The sequence below is a fragment of the Anomaloglossus baeobatrachus genome, chromosome 1, assembly GCF_048569485.1.
Source record: "Anomaloglossus baeobatrachus isolate aAnoBae1 chromosome 1, aAnoBae1.hap1, whole genome shotgun sequence".
Taxonomy (NCBI): domain Eukaryota; kingdom Metazoa; phylum Chordata; class Amphibia; order Anura; family Aromobatidae; genus Anomaloglossus; species Anomaloglossus baeobatrachus.
In genome coordinates, this window is record NC_134353.1 from 379,899,257 (window position 1) to 379,921,619 (window position 22,363).

Sequence of the window (22,363 nt, forward strand, 5' to 3'; positions counted from 1 at the left end):
ATTAGCCTAACTATGGGGGGGGGGGGGGGGGTTCTGCTCAGTGTCAATATGCTTTAGAAAGCTCAGGAAGAACATAACCTCACCTTTCCTTCTGTGACCAATGAAGGGAATTTTGTTTACTTACCGTCAATTCCTTTTCTTCTAGCTCCAATTGGGAGACCCAGACAATTGGGTGTATAGGCTATGCCTCCGGAGGCCGCACAAAGTATTACACTTAAAAGTGTTAAGCCCCTCCCCTTCTGCCTATACACCCCCCGTGCTCCCACGGGCTCCTCAGTTTTGGTGCAAAAGCAAGAAGGAGGAAAAAGAATTATAAACTGGTTTAAAGTAACTTCAATCCGAAGGAATATCGGAGAACTGAAACCATTCAACATGAACAACATGTGTACACAAAAAAACAGGGGCGGGCGCTGGGTCTCCCAATTGGAGCTAGAAGAAAAGGAATTTACGGTAAGTAAACAAAATTCCCTTCTTCTTTGTCGCTCCATTGGGAGACCCAGACAATTGGGACGTCCAAAAGCAGTCCCTGGGTGGGTAAAATAATACCTCATAATAGAGCCGTAACACGGCCTCTTCCTACAGGTGGGCAACCGCCGCCTGAAGGACTCGTCTACCTAGGCTGGCATCCGCCGAAGCATAGGTATGCACCTGATAGTGTTTCGTGAAAGTGTGCAGGCTCGACCAGGTAGCCGCCTGACACACCTGCTGAGCCGTAGCCTGGTGCCTCAAAGCCCAGGACGCGCCCACGGCTCTGGTAGAATGGGCCTTCAGCCCTGAGGGAACCGGAAGCCCAGCCGAACGGTATGCTTCTAGAATTGGCTCCTTGATCCACCGAGCCAAGGTTGATTTGGAAGCCTGTGACCCTTTACGCTGGCCAGCGACAAGGACAAAGAGTGCATCCGAGCGGCGCAGGGGCGCCGTACGAGAAATGTAGAGTCTGAGTGCTCTCACCAGATCTAACAAGTGCAAATCCTTTTCACATTGGTGAACTGGATGAGGACAAAAAGAAGGTAAGGAGATATCCTGATTGAGATGAAAGGGGGATACCACCTTAGGGAGAAATTCCGGAACCGGACGCAGAACCACCTTGTCCTGGTGAAAAACCAGGAAAGGGGCTTTGCATGACAGCGCTGCTAGCTCAGACACTCTCCGAAGTGAAGTGACTGCTACTAGAAAAACCACTTTCTGCGAAAGGCGTGAGAGAGAAATATCTCTCATTGGCTCGAATGGTGGTTTCTGAAGAACCATCAGCACCCTGTTCAGATCCCAGGGTTCTAACGGCCGCTTGTAAGGAGGAACGATGTGACAAACCCCCTGCAGGAACGTGCGTACCTGTGGAAGTCTGGCTAGGCGCTTCTGGAAAAACACAGAGAGCGCCGAGACTTGTCCCTTAAGGGAGCCGAGCGACAAACCCTTTTCCAGTCCAGATTGAAGGAAGGACAGAAAAGTGGGCAAGGCAAAAGGCCAGGGAGAAAAACCCTGAGCAGAGCACCACGACAGGAAAATTTTCCACGTCCTGTGGTAGATCTTGGCGGACGTTGGTTTCCTAGCCTGTCTCATAGTGGCAATGACTTCTTGAGATAACCCTGAAGACGCTAGGATCCAGAACTCAATGGCCACACAGTCAGGTTGAGGGCCGCAGAATTCAGATGGAAAAACGGCCCTTGAGATAGCAAGTCTGGTCAGTCTGGTAGTGCCCACGGTTGGCCGACCGTGAGATGCCACAGATCCGGGTACCACGACCGCCTCGGCCAGTCTGGAGCGACGAGGATGACGCGGCGGCAGTCGGCCCTGATCTTGCGTAACACTCTGGGCAACAGTGCCAGCGGAGGAAACACATAAGGGAGCTGAAACTGCGACCAATCCTGAACTAAGGCGTCTGCCGCCAGAGCTCTGGGATCTTGAGACCGTGCCATGAACGTCGGTACCTTGTTGTTGTGCCGGGACGCCATGAGGTCGACGTCCGGCACCCCCCAGCGGCAACAGATCTCCTGAAACACGTCCGGGTGAAGGGACCATTCCCCTGCGTCCATGCCCTGGCGACTGAGATAATCTGCTTCCCAGTTTTCCACGCCTGGAATGTGAACTGCAGAGATGGTGGAGGCCGTGGCTTCCACCCACATCAAAATCCGCCGGACTTCCTGGAAGGCTTGCCGACTGCGTGTGCCGCCTTGGTGGTTGATGTATGCCACCGCTGTGGAATTGTCCGACTGAATTCTGATCTGCTTGCCTTCCAGCCGCTGCTGGAACGCTTTCAGGGCAAGATACACTGCCCGTATTTCCAGAACATTGATCTGAAGCGAGGACTCTTGCTGGGTCCACGTACCCTGAGCCCTGTGGTGAAGAAAAACCGCTCCCCACCCTGACAGACTCGCGTCCGTCGTGACCACCTCCCAGGATGGGGGTAGGAAGGATTTCCCCTTCGATAATGAAGTGGGAAGAAGCCACCACCGAAGGGAAGCTTTGGTCGCCTGAGAGAGGGAGACGTTCCTGTCGAGGGACGTCGGCTTCCTGTCCCATTTGCGTAGGATGTCACATTGAAGAGGACGCAGGTGAAACTGCGCGAAAGGGACTGCCTCCATTGCTGCCACCATCTTCCCCAGGAAGTGCATGAGGCGCCTCAAGGGGTGTGACTGGCCTTGAAGGAGAGATTGTACCCCTGTCTGTAGTGACCGCTGCTTGATCAGCGGAAGCTTCACTATCGCTGAGAGGGTATGAAACTCCATGCCAAGGAATGTGAGCGATTGGGCCGGTGTCAGATTTGACTTTGGAAAATTGATGATCCACCCGAAACTCTGGAGAGTCTCCAGGGTAGCGTCGAGGCTGTGTTGGCATGCCTCTTGAGAGGGTGCCTTGATCAGGAGATCGTCCAAGTAAGGGATCACCGAGTGACCCTGAGAGTGGAGGACCGCTACTACAGTAGCCATAACCTTGGTGAAAACCCGTGGGGCTGTTGCCAGGCCGAACGGCAGTGCCACGAACTGCAGGTGTTCGTTTTCTATGGCGAAGCGCAAGAAGCGCTGGTGCTCTGGAGCAATCGGTACGTGGAGATAAGCATCTTTGATATCGATCGATGCAAGGAAATCTCCTTGGGACATTGAGGCGATGACGGAGCGGAGGGATTCCATCCGGAACCGCCTGGTCTTTACGTGTTTGTTGAGAAGTTTCAGGTCCAGGACAGGACGGAAAGACCCGTCCTTCTTTGGGACCACAAACAAGTTGGAGTAAAAACCGTGGCCCTGTTGCTGAAGAGGAACAGGGACCACCACTCCTTCTGCCTTCAGAGTGCCCAGCGCCTGCAGAAGAGCCTCGGCTCGCTCGGGAGGCGGGGATGACCTGAAGAATCGAGTCGGGGGACGAGAGGTGAACTCTATCTTGTAACCGTGAGACAGAATGTCTCTCACCCAACGGTCTTTTACCCGTGGCAGCCAGGCGTCGCAAAAGCGGGAGAGCCTGCCACCGACCGAAGATGCGGAGTGAGGAGGCCGAAAGTCATGAGGAAGCCTCTTTGGTAGCAGCACCTCCGGTGGCCTTTTTAGGACGTGACTTAGACCGCCATGCGTCAGAGTTCCTTTGATCTTTCTGAGGCCTTTTGGACGAGGAGAATTGGGACCTGCCCGCGCCCCGAAAGGACCGAAACCTCGACTGCCCCTTCCTCTGTTGGGGTATGTTCGGTTTGGGCTGGGGTAAGGATGTATCCTTTCCCTTGGATTGTTTGATGATTTCATCCAAACGCTCGCCAAACAATCGGTCGCCAGAAATTGGCAAACTGGTTAAGCGCTTTTTGGAAACAGAATCTGCCTTCCATTCCCGTAGCCACAAGGCCCTGCGGAGTACCACCGAATTGGCGGCTGCAACCGCCGTACGGCTCGCAGAGTCCAGGACAGCATTAATAGCGTAAGACGCAAATGCCGACGTCTGAGTGGTTATGGACGCCACCTGTGGCGCGGACGTGCGTGTGGCTGCGTCAATTTGCGCTTGACCTGCTGAGATAGCTTGTAGCGCCCATACGGCTGCGAACGCTGGGGCAAAAGAAGCGCCGATAGCTTCATAGATGGATTTCAACCAGAGCTCCATCTGCCTGTCAGTGGCATCTTTGAGTGAAGCCCCATCTTCCACTGCAAGTATGGATCTAGCTGCCAGTCTGGAGATTGGAGGATCCACTTTGGGACACTGAGCCCAACTTTTGACCACGTCAGGGGGAAAAGGATAACGTGTATCCTTAAGGCGCTTAGAAAAACGCTTATCTGGACAAGCATGGTGATTCTGGACTGCCTCTCTGAAATCAGAGTGGTCCAGAAACATACTCTGTGTACGCTTGGGAAACCTGAAACGGAATTTCTCCTGCTGAGAAGCTGACTCCTCCACCGGAGGAGCTGAGGGAGAAATATCCAACATACGATTGATGGACGCAATAAGGTCGTCCACTATGGCGTCCCCGTCCGGAGTATCAAGATTGAGAGCGGCCTCAGGATCAGAATCCGGATCAGCTGTCTCCGCATCATCAACCAGAGATTCCCCCCTCTGAGACCCTGCACAATATGATGATGTCGAGGGAAAATCTAAGCGAGCTCGCTTAGTCGGTCTGGGGCTGGGGTCTGTGTCAGAACCCTCAGCCTGGGATCCATGAGATACCCCGGGAGAACATTGTTGGTCCAGCTGAGGTGGGCCAGGGAACAAAGATTCAACAGAGTCCCTGTGCTGAGATACCGGCCTGGACTGCAAGGCTTCTAGTATCTTAGCCATAGTCTCAGAGAGTTTTGCAAACTCCGTCCCCGTCACCTGAACAGTGTTAGCAGGTGGCTCCCCCTGGGCCCCTCTTAGCAGAGGCTCCGGCTGAGTAAGTGCCACAGGGGCCGAACAGTGCACACAATGAGCGTCAGTGGAACCTGCCGGTAGCGGGGTCGTACATGCGGCGCAGGCAACATAATAAGCCTGTGTTTTGGCACCCCTGCCTTTCGTGGGTGCCATGCTATTATCTTCCCTGAGTAACACAATAGGGTATATAGCCAGAAATCAACTGTGCACCATACAGTGTAAAACATATATACCATAAACATATAATGTTACACTATTGCACAATGGGGCTAGCACCACAGGTGCTGCTTACCACCCGCCTAAAGCGGTTGTGAGGCCACCAGAGTCCCTGCCTGGGTCTCCCAGACTTTGTCCCCCTCTGCTGCGTCCGAGGAGCTGACAGGAATGGCTGCCGGCGTCCTGAGGAGAGGAGGGAGCCGTGGGCGTGACCCAGAAAGTGCGGGAACTGGTGCCCGCACTGTGCACAGTGAGGGGGGTGGAGTATGCAAAGCATGCTCCAGCCCTCAGTGCTGCTCGTTCTGTGCAGCGTCCCGCCCTTCCCCTGCCTGTCAGGGCTGTGGGCGGGAGGAAAGGAAACTAGGCCGCAAAATGCCGGGGACTCTAGTAATAAACGTGGCCGCCGTAAAAGCGCGGCCGGCGTGAAAGTCCCCGGCGCACTACAAGTCCCAGCCGCGCCGCAGTGTTTCCATGGCCGCGGCGGTCAGTGCGGCAGTCCCTATACATAAACACACTCAGCAACGCTGAGTGTGTAATGGCACATATTAACCCGGTCAGCGCCGTGGTCCCCGGTGCACTAGCACACCCAGCAAAGCTGGAGTGTTGCTGTGCGCGGTCCCCACCGGGATACAAAGTACCTCCAAGTAGCAGGGCCATGTCCCTGAACGATACCCGGCTCCTATCCAGCAGGCTCCACAGGAGTTGTGGATGAAGCGCGGTCTCAGTGCCTGGAGACCGATAGGATCCCACTTCCACCAGAGCCCTAAGGGGGATGGGGAAGGAAAAACAGCATGTGGGCTCCAGCCTCCGTACCCGCAATGGATACCTCAACCTTACAACACCACCGACAAGAGTGGGGTGAGAAGGGAGCATGCTGGGGGCTCTATATGGGCCCACTTTTCTTCCATCCGACATGGTCAGCAGCTGCTGCTGACCAATCTGTGGAGCTGTGCGTGCGTGTCTGACCTCCTTCGCACAAAGCAAAAAACTGAGGAGCCCGTGGGAGCACGGGGGGTGTATAGGCAGAAGGGGAGGGGCTTAACACTTTTAAGTGTAATACTTTGTGCGGCCTCCGGAGGCATAGCCTATACACCCAATTGTCTGGGTCTCCCAATGGAGCGACAAAGAAACTGTCTAATAAGCGCCAATAATAGATGGGCACACACCTTATTCCCAAGGGAGGATAGAACAATCTAGGACGGAATAAGAGTAAGGCCAGATGGAGCAGTTGTAAATAGCATGTTAAACTATCTTTTGTTTCACTTGCAAAACCATGAGGCGGATTACATTTTTGCGGCATGCAATATGTCGCACGTGCACTGCCACCGCTTCCTCTGCCCTTACCAGAACAGCTAGCAATCCTTCAAAACACAATGTGGTGGCATCCAATAATTACCAACATCAATTCCCTGCATGACACGGCCTGCTATTTAATTTATCTGTCTGGTGGACCAGTACTCTGACATCCATTAAATCCAGTGAACAGCAGATGAATATTACTTACGGATTGCCCATTTGCCTTGTGTTTAAAGCATGTAATGGATACCACATAAGGCCAGTCGTCAGGCTCCATCGATATACCGACTGCGTGAGCACACGTGACATGGAATGAGGTGGAACATCGATCGACAGAACACTGTACACAGGCAGCAACCTCTTTTCGGATTTTCTTCCGGCAATATACACATCTCTGAATTAAAGAACACCAAATGTTAATCCCGTCCCCAAATTCTATAGCAGCGATCACACTATATTTTACTTGTGCTTAGCTTACCAGCCTCCACCTCTGCTCCGGAACACTACTAATGTCCACAGGATGGCGCTCAATCACATTTACAAAACGAGCTTCTGGGACTGCAATAGCGCAGACAATGTGCGCCCATCTGAAAAAATAAAAAACACGCCGCATTTAATAAAACACGTGGTGTTGCACCCTTCAGAAGGCACATATAAACCATTTTATATAAAAGCCCAAGTCATTATAGCATTTGTGCCTTTTCTGTGGCTCTTTTTTTGCTGCTAGTGTATTTTAGTCATACCTTCTACCTGAATTTGAGGACATTTTACAATGTTAGCAAAACACAAGACGTTTTGTACTAAAAAGGGTGCAAAACTAGTTAGTCTTTTTAGTTTGTGTAAAATTAATGAACCACATGCACCATTTTGCAGAATTTGGAGCAAAAAAAAAAAAAAACAAAATTAAAAATCATTAAACAGGCTGTCAATGATTTCTAATAAACTCAAGGTGAAAGATCGAGATGAGAACGGTAAACACACACCTTTTGTCTGTAGTTGTTTTCAGGGCACCTCCTCGAAGATTACACATGCTACAATCCTGCAGAAAAAGGAAAATGAAATGAAGCAAAGGCATGATCTAAAGCAATCTACAAGCCTCCTGGAGAGGTTAGCCCGTGCCATGTTAGATGCTTGCACCAGGCAACTGCATGAGGTCTCCTTTTTGGATCTATCATTCTAGTAACATCCGTTATCGGTGATCACAATCATTCACAAAGTACGGGAATGAAGAGAAGGAATACAGATTGAGAGATTGGGTGGTCAGGTATATATGGTAATGGGTGACAGATTGTTTTTCAGGTTTATTGTTTTGTTTTTGGGTTGGCTTTTTTTTTTTTTTAACCCCTTCACGACCTTTGACGGATCTTTCCGTCATGGATCGTGTGACGTTAAGCCCCGCCCCCTGCCGCGGGCAGGACGCGGCGATCCGCGCACATATCAGCTGTTTTCAACAACCGACATGTGTGCCTGCATGTTAAGAGTGGAATCGCATTCCACCCGTAACATTAACCCCTTACATCTCGCTGAAAAAGTCTGGCAGAGAGATGTATATACGCGCGGTCATGATTTTCACTTACCGCTGCCCCCACCGGAAGTCACGAGTGATCACGTGACTTTCGGTGGTTGCCATGGTAGCACAGGGTCATGTGATGACGCCTGCAGCTATGACGAGTCACTTTCGTTTTCACTCGGCCCGGAGGCCAGTGAAGCAGGAAGTGACCATATCTGCAGTTTACAGCTGTATAGCTGTGATCAGCAGATAGCGATCAACAATCCGATCGCTCTGCACTATAGTCCCCCAGGGGAACTAGTAAAATAAATAAATAAATAAAAAAAAAAAAAAAAAAGTAGAAAAGTTTTAAAAAAAAAAAAAAAAAAAAAATACATATTTGGTATCGCCGCGTTCAGAAATCCCCGATCAAAATATAAAATTAATCTGAACGACGTGGTAGCAAAAAAATGCCAAACGCCAAAGTTACGTTTTTTGGTCGCCGCAAGTTTTACGCAAAATGCAATAAGAGGCGATCAAAACGTAGCATCTGCGTATAAATGGTACCATTAGAAACGTCAGCTCGAGGCGCAAAAAATAAGCTGTCACTGAGCCATAGATACCAAAAAATGAGAATGCTACGGGTTTTGGAAAATGGCGCAAAATGTACGCCACTTTTATTGGACAAGCTTGTGAATTTTTTTATCCCCTTAGATATAAGTACACTTATACATGTTTGGCGTCTACAAACTCGCACCTCAGGCATCATACCCACACATCAGTTTTACCATATAGTGAACATATATATATATAGTGAACACTGAATAAATCATCCCAAAAATTATTGTGCCACCACACTTTTTTTGCAGTTTTCCAGTACACCATATGGTAAAACTTATGTTTCATTTAAAAGTACAACTTGTCCCGCAAAAAACAAGCCCTCATATGGCAAAATTGACGAAAAAATTTGTAAAGGAATCAATAGACACAAATGTAAGGAGGTGGACCAGCGATCGTATTTTCACCGCTGAAGACATAGGTTGTTTTAATACATCTGTATGGCATATGTTACATTGCAAATGTGTGGATTGTAAGGTTTTCACTGACTCATCCCTATAGCCAAAGTTAGTGTTAAAATCGTTATAGGGTTATCTCTATAGGGTTAACTGCGGGGCCGGCCCTCTTTGGGAGGTATAATAGGGATTAGAGGGGGTTAAAAGGGGTTTTCCCCATCTCTAAGATCCTAGGTCTAATAAAATATTAGCAAATACCCCCAATTAGAAATGTAGCATATTTCTCCTGATCTAGCCATGCCTTTTACCTCATGTGCAAGGGCATTGCAGCTTAGGTATCCATGGGTACGACCACTCATTCAGTGACAGTTGATAACGACCACGTGAAACTATGGATATCTAAGCTGCAATGCCCTGCACATAAGGTAAAAAAAGAGAATTTTGTTTACTTACCGTAAATTATTTTTCTTATAGTTCCGTAATGGGAGACCCAGACCATGGGTGTATAGCTTCTGCCTCCGGAGGACACACAAAGTACTACAATAAAAAGTGTAGCCCCTCCCTCCGAGCATATACACCCCCTGGATAACCAAATATAGCCAGTTTAGTGCAAAAGCTGAAGGAGAGTATCCACCCACAAGTAGAGATAGAGCAAGAACCGGAACAACCGGAGCCTCTGTCTACAACAACAGCCGGTGATAACATGCGGAACAAGAAACTGCCAACAGGCAACAGGGAGGGTGCTGGGTCTCCCATTACGGAACTATAAGAAAAATAATTTACGGTAAGTAAACAAAATTATCTTTTTCTTCATCGTTCCTATGGGAGACCCAGACCATGGGACGTCTCAAAGCAGTCCATGGGTGGGAATAAACAGAAAACTGAGAAGTAGGCGAAACCTAACTTCACAAATGGGCGACAGCCGCCTGAAGGGCGCGTGTGCCCAAGCTCGCATCTGCCGAAGCATGAGCATGCACTTGGTAGTGCTTCGAAAAGGTATGCAGACTAGTCCAAGTGGCAGCCTGACCGACCTACTGAGCCGTAGCCTGGTGCCTGAAAGCCCAAGAGGCACCGACAGCTCTGGTCGAGTGTGCCTTGACCCCCGGCGGGGGAGGCACCTGAGAACACTGGTAGGCATCAGAAATGGCCGACCTAATCCAACGGGCTAGGGTCGGCTTAGAAACCGAGAGGCCATTATGCCGACCTGTGGTCAGCACAAAAAGAGGTGCACCGCCTAAGAACAGCGGTGTGAGACACACAGATCCGGAGCGCCCGCACCAGATCCAGAGTATGCAACGCTTTTTCAAAGCGATGAACAGGAGCCGGACAAAAGGAAGGCAGGGAAATGTCCTGGTTAAGGTGGAAAGGAGAAACCACCTTAGGGAGAAAGTCCGGAGTCGGACAGAGAACCACCTTGTCTTGATGAAAAACTAAAAACGGTGACTCCGAAGAGAGCGCAGCCAAATCAGACTCTCCTGAGGAAAGCTATGGCCACTAGAAAGACCACTTTCTGTGAAAGACGAGACAAAGAAACCTCCCTAAGAGGCTAAAAGGGGGGTTTCTGGAAGGCCGTGAGGACCAGATCAAGGTCGCAGGGATCCAAAGGCCGCCGGTAAGGCGGAAAGATGTGGGATGCGTCCTGCATGAAGGAGCGCACCTGAGCCAGCCGGGCGATACGCCGCTGGAACAACACAGAGCCGAGACCTGTCCCTTGAGGGGTAGTCCTAGCTGTAGACCGGACTGTAGAAAGGACAGGAGGGTCGGCAAGGAAAAGGCCAAGGAATACTTCCGAGCCTGAGTCATAGAGGAGACGACTTCAGGAGGGATACCAGAAGTCGTCAAGATCCAGGACTCAAGAACCACGCCGTCAATCTGAGAGCCGCAGAATTCTGGCGGAAAAGCGGATCTTGTGAGAGGTCTGGACAGTCCGGGAGATGCCACGGCGCCTCTACGGACAGATGGAGCAGTTCTGGGTACCTAGCTCGCCTGGGCCAGTCTGGAGCAATGAGAATGACCCGACGGCCCTCCATTCTGATCTTGCGCAGGACTCTGGGCAAGAACTAGAGGGGGAAACACGTAAGAGACGAAACTGGGACCAATCTTGAACCAGCGCGTCCGCTGCAAGGCCTGAGGATCGTGGGAGCGAAGATCCACTTCCGGGGAGCCCCACTTGCGGCAGAGTGACCGAAACACTGCCGAATGCAGAGTCCACTTGCCTCTGTCCACGGAATGACGGCTGAGATAATCTGCCTCCCAGCTTTCCACGCCTGGGCTGTGGACTGCGGATATGGTGGACTTTGAGTCCTCCGTCCACTGAAGGATACGTTGAACCTCCAACATTACCAGGCGGTGAGTGTCCCGCCCTGGTGGTTGATGTAGGCAACCGCTGTCGCGTTGTCTGATTGGACTCGAATGTGCTTGCCCGCCAACTTGGGCCAAGAGAGCTAGAAGCACAGCTCTGATTTCCAGCACATTGATCGAGAGGGCTGATACGGACGGAGTCCAAGTGCCCTGCGCTCTGTGGTGGAGATATACTGCTCCCCAGCCGGATAGACTGGCATCCGTGGTGAGGATCACCCAGGACGGGGCCAGGAAGGAGCGTCCCTGAAGAGAGAGGGGCTGAAGCCACCACTGAAGGGAGCCCCTGGCCTGTGGCGACAGAGCCACTAACCTGTGCAAGGAGGAAGTCCGCTTGCCCCAACAGCGGAGAATGTCCAGCTGCAGAGGACGCAGATGAAACTGTGCATGGGAACCGCTTCCATTGACGCTACCATCTGACCCAGCACCTGCATTAGGTGCCTGGGGGCCTCAGCACAGAGTGCACCGCTAGTGAAGGTACTGCTGTTTGACTAAGGGCAGCTTCACAGGTGCCGGCAGAGTCTCGAACTGCATCCCTAGGTACGTGAGCTTTTGGGTCGGAGTCAGAGTGGACTTTGGGAAAAAGACAAGCCACCCGAATTGGACTAGAGTGGCGAGAGTGAGCCAAGCACTCCGCTGACGGTCTGCACTGGATGAAGCCTTGACTAGAAGGCCGTCCAGGAAAAGGGATGCCAACCCTTGGAGGTGCAGAACCGCAACCACAGCTACTATGACCCTGATGAATACTCGAGGGGCTGTGGCTAACCCGAAGGGAAGAGCCACGAATCGGAAATGTTCCTCTCTGATTGCAAAACGTAGCCAATGCTGGTGTGAAACTGCAATTGGCACATGCAGATAGACATCTCTGATGTCGAGGATGCAAGGAATCTCCTTGGGTCATTGAGGCAATGACTGATCGCAAAGACTCCATGCGAAAATGCCGCACCTGAACATGCTTGTTGAGAAGCCTGAGATCCAGGATAGGCCGGAAGGAACCGTCCTTTTTGGGGACTAGGAAGAGATTTGAGTAGAAACCTCTGAACCGTTCCCGGGCGGGAACCGGTATAATTACTCCGTTGGCCTGCAAGGATGCCACGGCCTGAGAGAAGGCGGCGGCCTTGAAGCAGGGGGGAGTTGACAGAAAAAAATCTGTTTGGCGAGCTGGATAGAATTCTATCCTGTAGCCGTGGGAGATGATATCTCGCACCCACTGATCGGAGACGTGTTGAAACCACATGTCGCCAAGCGGGAGAGCCTGCCACCGACCAAGGACGTTGCTGGCGCGGCCAGATAGTCAAGAGGAAGCTGCCTTAATGGCAGCAGCTCCTGCGGTCTTCTGAGGACGCGGCTTCGTGCGCCAGTTGGGTTTTTGGTCCTTGGCTGAGTTAGTGGACGAGGCCGAGGGTTTAGAGAACGACCAGTTGAAGGAACGAAAGGAACGAAACCTCGACTGGTTTCTGCCCTGGACAGGTTTGTGGCATGGAAGTACTCTTCCCGCCAGTAGCTTCCTGAATAATTTTATCCAGTTGTTCACCGAACAGCCTGGGCCCAGCAAGGCACTTCTTTGAAGAAGCGTCTGCCTTCCACTCTTGAAGCCACAAGAACCTGTGGATAGCGAAAGAATTGGCCGAAGCCACCGCAGTGCGGAGCCTCCAGCATGGCAGACATGGCATAGGATGAAAAGGCTGAAGCCTGGAAGTTAAGGCAACCATCTCGGGCATAGAGTCCCTGGTGAGGGAATGCATCTCCTCTAGAGAAGCAGAGATGGCTTTGAAAGCCCACACTGCTGCAAAAGATGGGGAGAACGAGGCCCCTGCCGCCTCATATACAGATGGCGGTCAGTGGAATCCTTAAGAGAGTTGGCATCAGCCACTGATACAACTTTCCGGACTGAGAGTCTAGAAACCGGAGGGTCTACCTTTGGTGAATGAGTCCACTCCTTGACCACCTCTGGTGGAAACGGAAAACGGTCATCAGAACCACGCTTTGGGAAGCGTCTGTCAGGACAGGCTCTGGGCTTGGTCACAGTGGCCTGAAAACTGGAGTGGTTAAGGAACACACTCCTTGTTCTCTTAGGCAAGGTATACTGATGCTTTTCTGCCAGAGAGGAGAGCTCCCCTGATACAGGCGGATTGAGGTCCAGTACAAAATTAATGGACGCAATCAAATCACTAGCATCTGCGTCACTTTCGGACAGATCAATGGGGTACATGGAGGTAGCGTCCGAGCCCCCAGTAAAGGCATCCTCCTTGTCCTGCGAGTCAGCTCGTGAATCAGAGCCATGGGACGAGGAAGGAGAGGGGACCTTGCGTCTCCATTTTAGGAGGACGGGGTCTGAGCCAGATGAAGAATCCTCTGTGAGCTTTGCTGAGCGAGCCGAAGCAGCATAAGCGCCCTTAGAAGGGGGATGATGCATGCTCAGCAGTGTCCGGGACATCTGTCCCCTGGAGAGAGGGATTCTACCCAAGCCGGGGGTTCAGCCACCGGAGCCGGAGCAGTCGGAGGGACCACTGGGGATGAGCCTCCAGGCTGAGGCACCACCATGTTAGAGCAGGCATCACAATGTGGTTATGTGCTCAGTACAGGCAGTACGAGCCTACATGCAGTGCATATTAAGTACAGCCTTGCTCCTCGTGTGAGACATGCTGCTGAAGTGGGGGCGCTGAGCCAGAATGACCCCCAGCAGAGTATATACGCAGAGTATATAAGCAGGTCCACAACCGGGGGTTGTGTCTTGCCAGACCGTTTGACATTGGGACATCTGTGCCCTCCAGATCCCACAGCCCGGACCCCCAGAGAGATGGCCAGTGCCGATCGCTGTCACAATGTGGTTTATGCAGACATGCATAAGAACGCTGATAAAATGGCGCCGGAGCGAGGAGAGGGGGCGGGGCCTACTCTAAGAGCGGGATCCGGAGGGCCAAGAAGATATACAGTGGAGGGAATATTGCCTCAGAGAGGAGTGTCCCTCCCCTGTGTCGAATGGCCGCTGGGCGGAGCCGCACTGTCCCTCTGCATGATTGGCATGCAGGGGCAGTGAAAACGAAACTAGGCCTCAGGCGAAGCCGGGGCCTAAATTTAACGATGCGGCCGGCGAGCAGGCACCATCGGCGCGGTTCTCAGGTGAAAACCAGAGAACCGGCCGGAAATGTCACAATAGATACACAGCACACTCTCCCCAACAATAAAGTACAAGGGACCCCCGATAATAACGTCTCAGATACTTAGCTTGTGAGACGCAGGGCCAGGTCCCTGAGGGGTGAGTGCTCCGTCCGGCAGGATCCTGAAAGGGCTGCGGATGGAGACCGGTCTCCTGCAAGGCAGGGAGAACCGTGCTGGCTCCCACTTCAAGCCAGAGCCCGAGGGATGGTGAAGGAGCGTGGCATGTAAGGCTCCAGCCCCGAATTCAACCTTAACAACACCACCGACACAGTGGGGTGAGAATGGACATGCCGGGAGTCCAGGCTTGGACCCGCTTTTCTTCAAACTCTTTCCAAAAATTAAAAATCAGATGAGAATGCATGTGTGGATGTGTGCCTCCTGAACACAAAGCATTGAACTGGCTATATTTGGTTATCCAGGGGGTGTATATGCTCGGAGGGAGGGGCTACACTTTTTAGTGTAGTACTTTGTGTGTCCTCCGGAGGCAGAAGCTATACACCCATGGTCTGGGTCTCCCATAGGAACGATGAAGAAAATGGCTAGATCAGGAGAAATATACAACATTTCTAATTGGAGGGATTTGCTAATATTCTTATTACACCTACTACATATTGAGATAGTATCTTAGAGATGGGAATAACCCTTTAAGTATAGTAAATGTGTAATGGATAGTAAAGTTGGTAAGCTATAATGTTTATATAGGTGATGTAGGACGTTATAATGCAGAGTGTTGTGTGTACAGAAAGTGAAAGGTCATGTGAACAGTGGTGTGTGATACCAGGCTTGAGATCTTGTCTAGGTAATTGTTACAGCGGGACAGTTGAGGTCCGTTTCAGTGAGCAGTGGTGTGGGATACCAGGCTTTAGATGTTGTCTAGGTAATGTTTACAGAAGGACAGTTGAGGTCAGTTGCAGTGAGCAGTGGTGTGGGATACTAGGCTTGTGATGTTGTCTAGGTAATGGTTACAGAGGGACAGTTGAGGTCAGTTGCAGTGAGCAGTGGTGTGGGATACCAGGCTTGAGATGTTGTCTAGGTAAGTTACAGAGGGACAGTTGAGGTCAGTTGCAGTGAGCAGTGGTGTGGGATACCAGGCTTTAGATGTTGTCTAGGTAATGGTTACAGAAGGACAGTTGAGGTCAGTTGCAGTGAGCAGTGGTGTGGGATACCAGGCTTGAGATGTTGTCTAGGTAAGTTACAGAGGGACAGTTGAGGCGAGCAGTTCAGTTGAGAGTTGGTGACTGGCGTGTGAGGAGCGCTGTAAGAAAGGCTTACAGGTCTGGGACAAGTGTTGGACAACAAAAAGGGGGGCCTTTATCATCAAAAGGTTGTGCCCGGCTGTGGACATTATTAGGGGTATCAGCTGAAGTGGTGGGGTATAGGCGCATTAGGGATACCCATGGATCCATGTGGCTCTATATCCAGAAAGATGCAGGTTACCCAGCTCTCTCCTCATTCGCCTGTGGCTTCTGTCACCGTAGCTCTGAGGAAGGAGCCGGTGCATTGTAAGGAATGTGATTGAGAACGTGCAACGTCCCCTCCTGCTCACCAGTCTCGCCGTATACAACAAAGGCACTGCTTGTATTAGTAGACTTGGTTTCCTCATTGAACGGCAGAAACGGGACAGTACCGCTCTAAGTGCAACTGACTGGAAGGTGGAGATCTCTCATCACAAGCAATCGCAACACTCTCACAACCCAAACATGCGAAAACGAAGACCCCATCCACAACTACCACCTTGTGTCATGTTTCACAGAGACCCTGATTTCTGGAATTTCTCTCTTACTGGACTGGTTGGTGCAGTTTTGATATAATCCCTGTTTTATCTGTTGTAGATGTTGCAGAGTCAAGTCTTCTGGGCTGTGTATAACCCCCTTCCACATGCCAGACTGGCAGCTGTGTACAGTGTAAGCAATATGTCAATTAGTGGTATGGGCAGGGTTACACAATTTAGCTAGTCTGGCATGCACATGAGACCTAATCCTGCAGTGATAAACTTCTGCTGATAAAACACTTCTTGTAATCAAACTACAGCGCAAGGCCTAACAAGCGACAATTCAGGAATCAGGGTCTCTGTCCTCACATTGTGCACATTAAAAAGCAAACACCTGCTGACAGATTGTATATAACAAGGTTAGGTACTTACCGCATTCCAAGCACAAGCTAAGCAACGTGAGCAGATCCAATTCTCCTTCACTAATTCTGGACGAATTCCATAACAGCCTTGGAAAAAATAATATACATCAGTATAGTAGGTTGTCTAAAATAAACAATTATTTGATTTTAATTAAACCAATAGTAAAATATATTACATAATTTCTTATCAGAAAAATCTGCTTCTTTGCGCTCTATTGAACTGATCAGTCTTAATTCACAGGTAAGAGGGTTCTTCAATGAATACAGATTTTCCCATACGGAGATAGATGACAGTTGGTGCTTATAAAGTTCTATGAGAACTTTAACGGTCGCTTCAGGACAACATGCAGCAGAACGTTGGTGTCTGCACCTAGCCTCTCCCCTCCATAGAATTTTAACAGCACCAATTGTCACAATAATGAGAAAACCTTCAGTAAATAGAGATTGAACCCCTGACTTGAGAGTAAAAGATCAATCCAAAAGGAGAAAAAAGCAAATTTGTCTGATTCGAATATAAGAAACTTATAATATATCTTGTGTACTATGGTTTTAATAAAAATTACGAAGGCTGCTGATAAGTCTTTGGCGTTGTGATCTTATTTTTGGTTCTATGGTAACAAATGTTACATCACAAAAGCCTTGTGTGTCTAATATAGGTTTTCAAAATGTTGCGTTTGTTGCTTATGGCAACAGTGTTCTACGCACGCGGGAAAACAAAATGGTGGAGTCTAATGTGATATTCACAGCAACGGAGAGCAGAGGAGTGATAAAATTCTTGTTTCTGCAAGGAAAGTCCGCGAAGGATATTCATGATATGTCTTAGACATTGGGGGATCAATGCCCTTCATATTCCACAGTTAGTTAACGATGAGGAACGTCCTGGACGACCGAGAGTATTTTTGTTCCAGAGATAGTCGATGCTGTGCAGGACCTCATACTGGAGAACCGACGAACTTCAGCTAAAGCAATAGACATCATCGGGATTCCCCGTGAACGTGTTTTTGTCATTATCCATGAACATTTGGACATAAGGAAGCTATCTGCAAAGTGGGTCCCCAGATGTTTGACAACAGATCAGAGAAGCATGCGAGTGAAAACGTCCTGGTCCATTTCTCAGCGTTTCCAGACTGATAAGACCTACCTGGATCCACTGGTCACTATGGATGAGACCTGGATTTATTTCTGACCCTGAAAACAAGGAGCAGTCAAAAGAGTGGAGGCACAGTGCAAAGAAGTTCAGAGTGCAAAATCAGCCACTATGGTGATGGCGACTGTGTTCCGAGATAAGGAGGGTGCTCTGCTAGTGGACTACCTTCAAAAGAGTTCCACCATCAATGCAATTTTTGGACCAATTGAAGGCAGCTCTGAAGGCCAAAAGGCACAGCAAGCTGTCCAAAGGAATCTTGTTCCTGCAAGACAACGCCTCCACTCACATTGCACAAGCGACCACGGCAAAACTGGCAGAACTGGGCTTCCAGCTGGTTGACCACCCATCTTATTCACCAGATCTAGCTTCCTCCGACTATCATCTGTTTCCAAACCTGAAGAAACACCTCAAGGGTACCAATTTTCACACAATTTCTGATGCCATGGCTGCTACGGATGCCTGGTTTGAGGCACAACCGAAATCATCCTTTTGCTAGGCTTACAGAACTTGGAAAACCGATGTAAGAAGTGTGCTGACATCAGTGGAGAGTATGTGGAATAAATGTAACGTTTCATCATCCTCTCTCGTTCCTTTCTGGGTAAAGCCAAAGACTTAGCAGCCCATCGTAAAATGACGATCAATAAGTTTAAATAGGCAACTGCCTGACAAAAACATGAATGGCTAAAACTCACTGGCATGTACTTGCACGCAGCATTTTATACAGGACAGCAGGGGACTTGTGCCATCTTCTCCAATGTATGTGCTCACTGGTAAAGGATCCATATTACTTTCACTGGGTGTGAAACACATTTCTGGTGTAATGGGCTTCGTCTTCTGCCCCCGTTTAGGACTGACTGACTCAGTCAGCTGGGAAATATCCTGTGAAATTGGAATTAGAAAGATGAAATCACACAACGTAGGGTTAGACATAGGAAGAAACATGAGAGCGGTCAGCACAGGCTAGACAAGAATGACTCAATACCTGCTTGCGAGGATAGAAGAGGGAACACACTGCACAGTATGGCTCTAACAGGGCGGCTCTAGCGTTGAATTTTCGCTCTGCCGAAAAGTTGGGTGGCTTGTTCTTCCACAAGTGTGACAGGAGGTTAGGTAGGGAGGCAGAATCGCCAGTGTCATCTTCGCCAGAGAACGGGATGGCATCTGAAAATCATAAGAGGAGGTCAGGAAAGTGATGAGTCTTGTAGACTGTTATCTGATATGGAGATCTATACAGCACGACAGAGTTCGCAGAAAATTGTAAGTGTTTCCTGTAAAGGAAGTTAAGCATAGAAAAAATGTCACTTATATACACTACTTTGATATTGATGATATATCCTAAAGCTATATGATTAGTATCAGATACATAGGGGTCCAAGCTGGCACCCCAATCAATTAGCTGTTATGAGCCTGCTTACTTCAATAGTAACACCGCTGCACTACCCGTGAGCGGCCACTAAAGCAGCGCAGCAGTGCTATTCCGATTCTGCACTCTTTCCGCTATAGGCGCTGATAACAGTGGATTGTGGGGGTGCTCGGGGTCAGACTCCTATACAAAGGAGAAGTTATGGATATTGAAGAGGGGCCCATCCAATCAACCCTTTACCGGCATCCACTGCACATGTACGGCACAAGTCAGGAGTGGGTATATAGGTGAGCACACCCCATAGTTCTGCCTGCATGTGTTAACCTGTTAAATGCCACTGTCAGTCTCTGCCATACGGTTGCTATTACAGCTGGGGGTCAGCAGTATTGTGATAGTGATGTATATAGCAAAAGCTATCAGAAAGATAGTAGGTTCAATTTCCCCAAGACAACTAATAAATAATATAGTAAAAAAAAAAAGTTTTAAATATGAAAAAAAACAAACATTCAAATCAACTATTTTTCCGCTCATTAAAAATAAAGGATGACCAAAAAGAAAAACACACTTTTGGTATTGTTGCATCCACAAAAGTGAGATCTATCAAAAAACAAAAATTAACCCAAATCAAAAAGGGGGAAAAAAAAAAATAAAAGAACAAAACTGCTGTCATGTGACCAGAGCTTGTCGCGCTGCCATTGTACTGTATCTTACTGTACTGGAGTGCGCCGGATCCGCCAATCCAGCGAAAAGCCGGCTGTGTGAAACGGCCCTCAGTCAACACGCTTCTGGCTTCCTGTTCAAAATATGTATTCTCTAACAAGCAGCAGGATTTCAGAGTACAATCTTGATATCTAACATTGGAGCCTGTCTCTGATCCAAACTGCTCATGATTTGGGTGACAGGAATCAGCGGATTTAAAGAAATTCTTAGATTTCAGGAAAAGGTCTTGTAGCTTTGCTCTCAGACTTTTCGTGCTTTGGATTTATTTACAAACCAGATATATGTAAATCCTACCCAAAGGAACAGGCGCAAAACCGAAAAAGTAACTTGCTGATCGAGACAGATTTTTACCATCATCACTGGAGACATCCTGCTTGACCACAGACAAAGGAGAGCGGGTTGGGGGTCTACCAAGTGGATGGCGCCTGCTTTTCTTAATTTTCATCTCTGGGAAAAGTGCCTGATGCTGAAAAGATATTAATGCACACCATTCCATTAATGTAGGGAAAGAAAACATGCAAGTAACCATAAGCAAATGTAAGGTAACACACCTTAGGCACGTCCACTTTTTTGCAAATTCCACTAGATTGATCAGCTTCTTCAGTGTCAAATTCTGTGGCAAAGTTCTCAAACGCTTCTTGGCAGGACATTCGAGTTTTGTCAAAAACGATCTTCTTTGACTTGGGGACAACATAGAGTTTGGGCATTACCCGCATAGGCTTCAAGTCACCTTCTGAAGATGGATCTAAAGAATCGGAGTTGTTTAAACTGGAAAAGTTAAATAAATGGCCTTCAACTCGTGCCCGCTGCTTCTTGCTACATCTTACTCTCTTGGGTTTCAAAAAACAAGGAAATGTTGCCAAAGGATTCTCCAAAATGTCTGCAAAAATGAAGTAACAGTTTTGTAACTTCTCATGCTTACATGTAGTATTGACCACTCATCTCTTTCCATACCTGGGTGTCATGCCTATGCTGGTAAGTAGTGGTCTAATCCTATTACCCTTCTATGGGCCTTAGAATTTTGGACCATCGAGGCCCCAATTCATCAATGCTGTTCCTTTTGGTACATGAGCCCTAACCTCCATAAGATTTGCGCCACTTTTTAAGTTGTCTTTTTTAAATTTTTTCCTTTACAACTTTGCTCATCCAGGTGTTTTAGATGGATTTGTGACAAACCATTTCCAAATGTCACATTTTTGGGTGCATCTTCGTCCCTGCCCGGAGTAAGGCCTCTTTCACATTTATTTTTTACCTGCGTTCAGTGGTCCCGTCGGAGCTTCCGTCCGACCACACCCCCGCAAAACGTATTTCGGACGCATGCACCAACGGAGCCATTGACTATAATGGAGCAGACGGAGTCAGCGTGTGCTCTGTCTTGCCCCATTTTTGGGAGTATACGCTTTCTGCAATTGGACACTCAGATGTAGTAGACCATGGGTCCCCAATTCCAGTCCTCAAGGGCCGCCAACAGTGCATGTTTTCAGGATTTCCTTAGTATTGCACATGTGATTAAGTTATCACCTGCAACAGTTGATGATTCCAACACCCATGCAATGCTAAGGAAATCGTGAAAACATGCACTGTTGACGGCCCTCGAGGACTGGAGTTGGGGAACCCTGTAGTAGACTATGTTCAGGTGTTCGCCTGCAGAAAGCGTATACGTCCGAAAATGGTGCAAGACAGAGCACTCGCTGACTCAGTCTGCTCCATTATAATCAATGGATCCATCGGCAATTGCGTCCAAAACACGTTTTGCAAGGGTGCCACAATTTTATATGGCCTGTATTTGGGAATTTGAGTGAAATGATGTCTAATTTGGCTTTGTTCTCTGTTTTTTTGTGTTGTTCCAATACACAAAGGAAATCAACACATGTGTAAAGAAGGGAATTTTGTTTACTTACCGTAAATTCCTTTTCTTCTAGCTCCTATTGGGAGACCCAGACAATGGGGTGTATAGCTTCTGCCTCCGGAGGCCACACAAAGTATTACACTTTAAAAAGTGTAACCCCTCCCCTCTGCCTATACACCCTCCTGTGGATCACGGGCTCCTCCGTTTTGGTGCAAAAGCAGGAAGGAGAAAACTTATAAATTGGTCTAGGGTAAATGCAATCCGAAGGATGTTCGGAGAACTGCAAACCATGAACCAAAAGAACAATTCAACATGAACAACATGTGTACACAAAAAAACAACCAGCCCGAAGGGTACAGGGGCGGGTGCTGGGTCTCCCAATAGGAGCTAGAAGAAAAGGAATTTACGGTAAGTAAACAAAATTCCCTTCTTTGTCACTCCATTGGGAGACCCAGACAATTGGGACGTCCAAGAGCAGTCCCTGGGTGGGTAAAAGAATACCTCAATGAAAAGAGCCGAAAAAACGGCCCCCTCTTACAGGTGGGCAACCGCCGCCTGAAGGACTCGCCTACCTAGACTGGCGTCTGCCGAAGCATAGGTATGCACTTGATAGTGTTTCGTGAAAGTGTGCAGACTAGACCACGTAGCTGCCTGACACACCTGCTGAGCCGTAGCCCGGTGCCGCAATGCCCAGGACGCACCCACGGCTCTGGTAGAATGGGCTTTCAGCCCTGAAGGAAGCGGAAGCCCAGAAGAACGGTAGGCTTCGAGAATCGGTTCCTTGATCCACCGAGCCAAG

General features: G+C 49.1%; 1 protein-coding gene across 1 annotated transcript in view; it reads right to left on the reverse strand.

The window, feature by feature from the left end:
• Positions 1-22,363, reverse strand: part of KDM4B (lysine demethylase 4B) — a 122,688-nt gene that overhangs the window by 41,156 nt on the left and 59,169 nt on the right. The window contains exons 11-18 of the mRNA XM_075352512.1: positions 20,267-20,595; positions 20,067-20,181; positions 18,615-18,793; positions 18,325-18,511; positions 16,496-16,572; positions 7,314-7,369; positions 6,809-6,917; positions 6,539-6,724 (exon numbers count right to left, since the gene is read on the reverse strand). Coding sequence (XP_075208627.1) covers positions 6,539-6,724; positions 6,809-6,917; positions 7,314-7,369; positions 16,496-16,572; positions 18,325-18,511; positions 18,615-18,793; positions 20,067-20,181; positions 20,267-20,595 — 1,238 coding nt within the window. The remainder of the gene's footprint in view (positions 1-6,538; positions 6,725-6,808; positions 6,918-7,313; positions 7,370-16,495; positions 16,573-18,324; positions 18,512-18,614; positions 18,794-20,066; positions 20,182-20,266; positions 20,596-22,363) is intronic.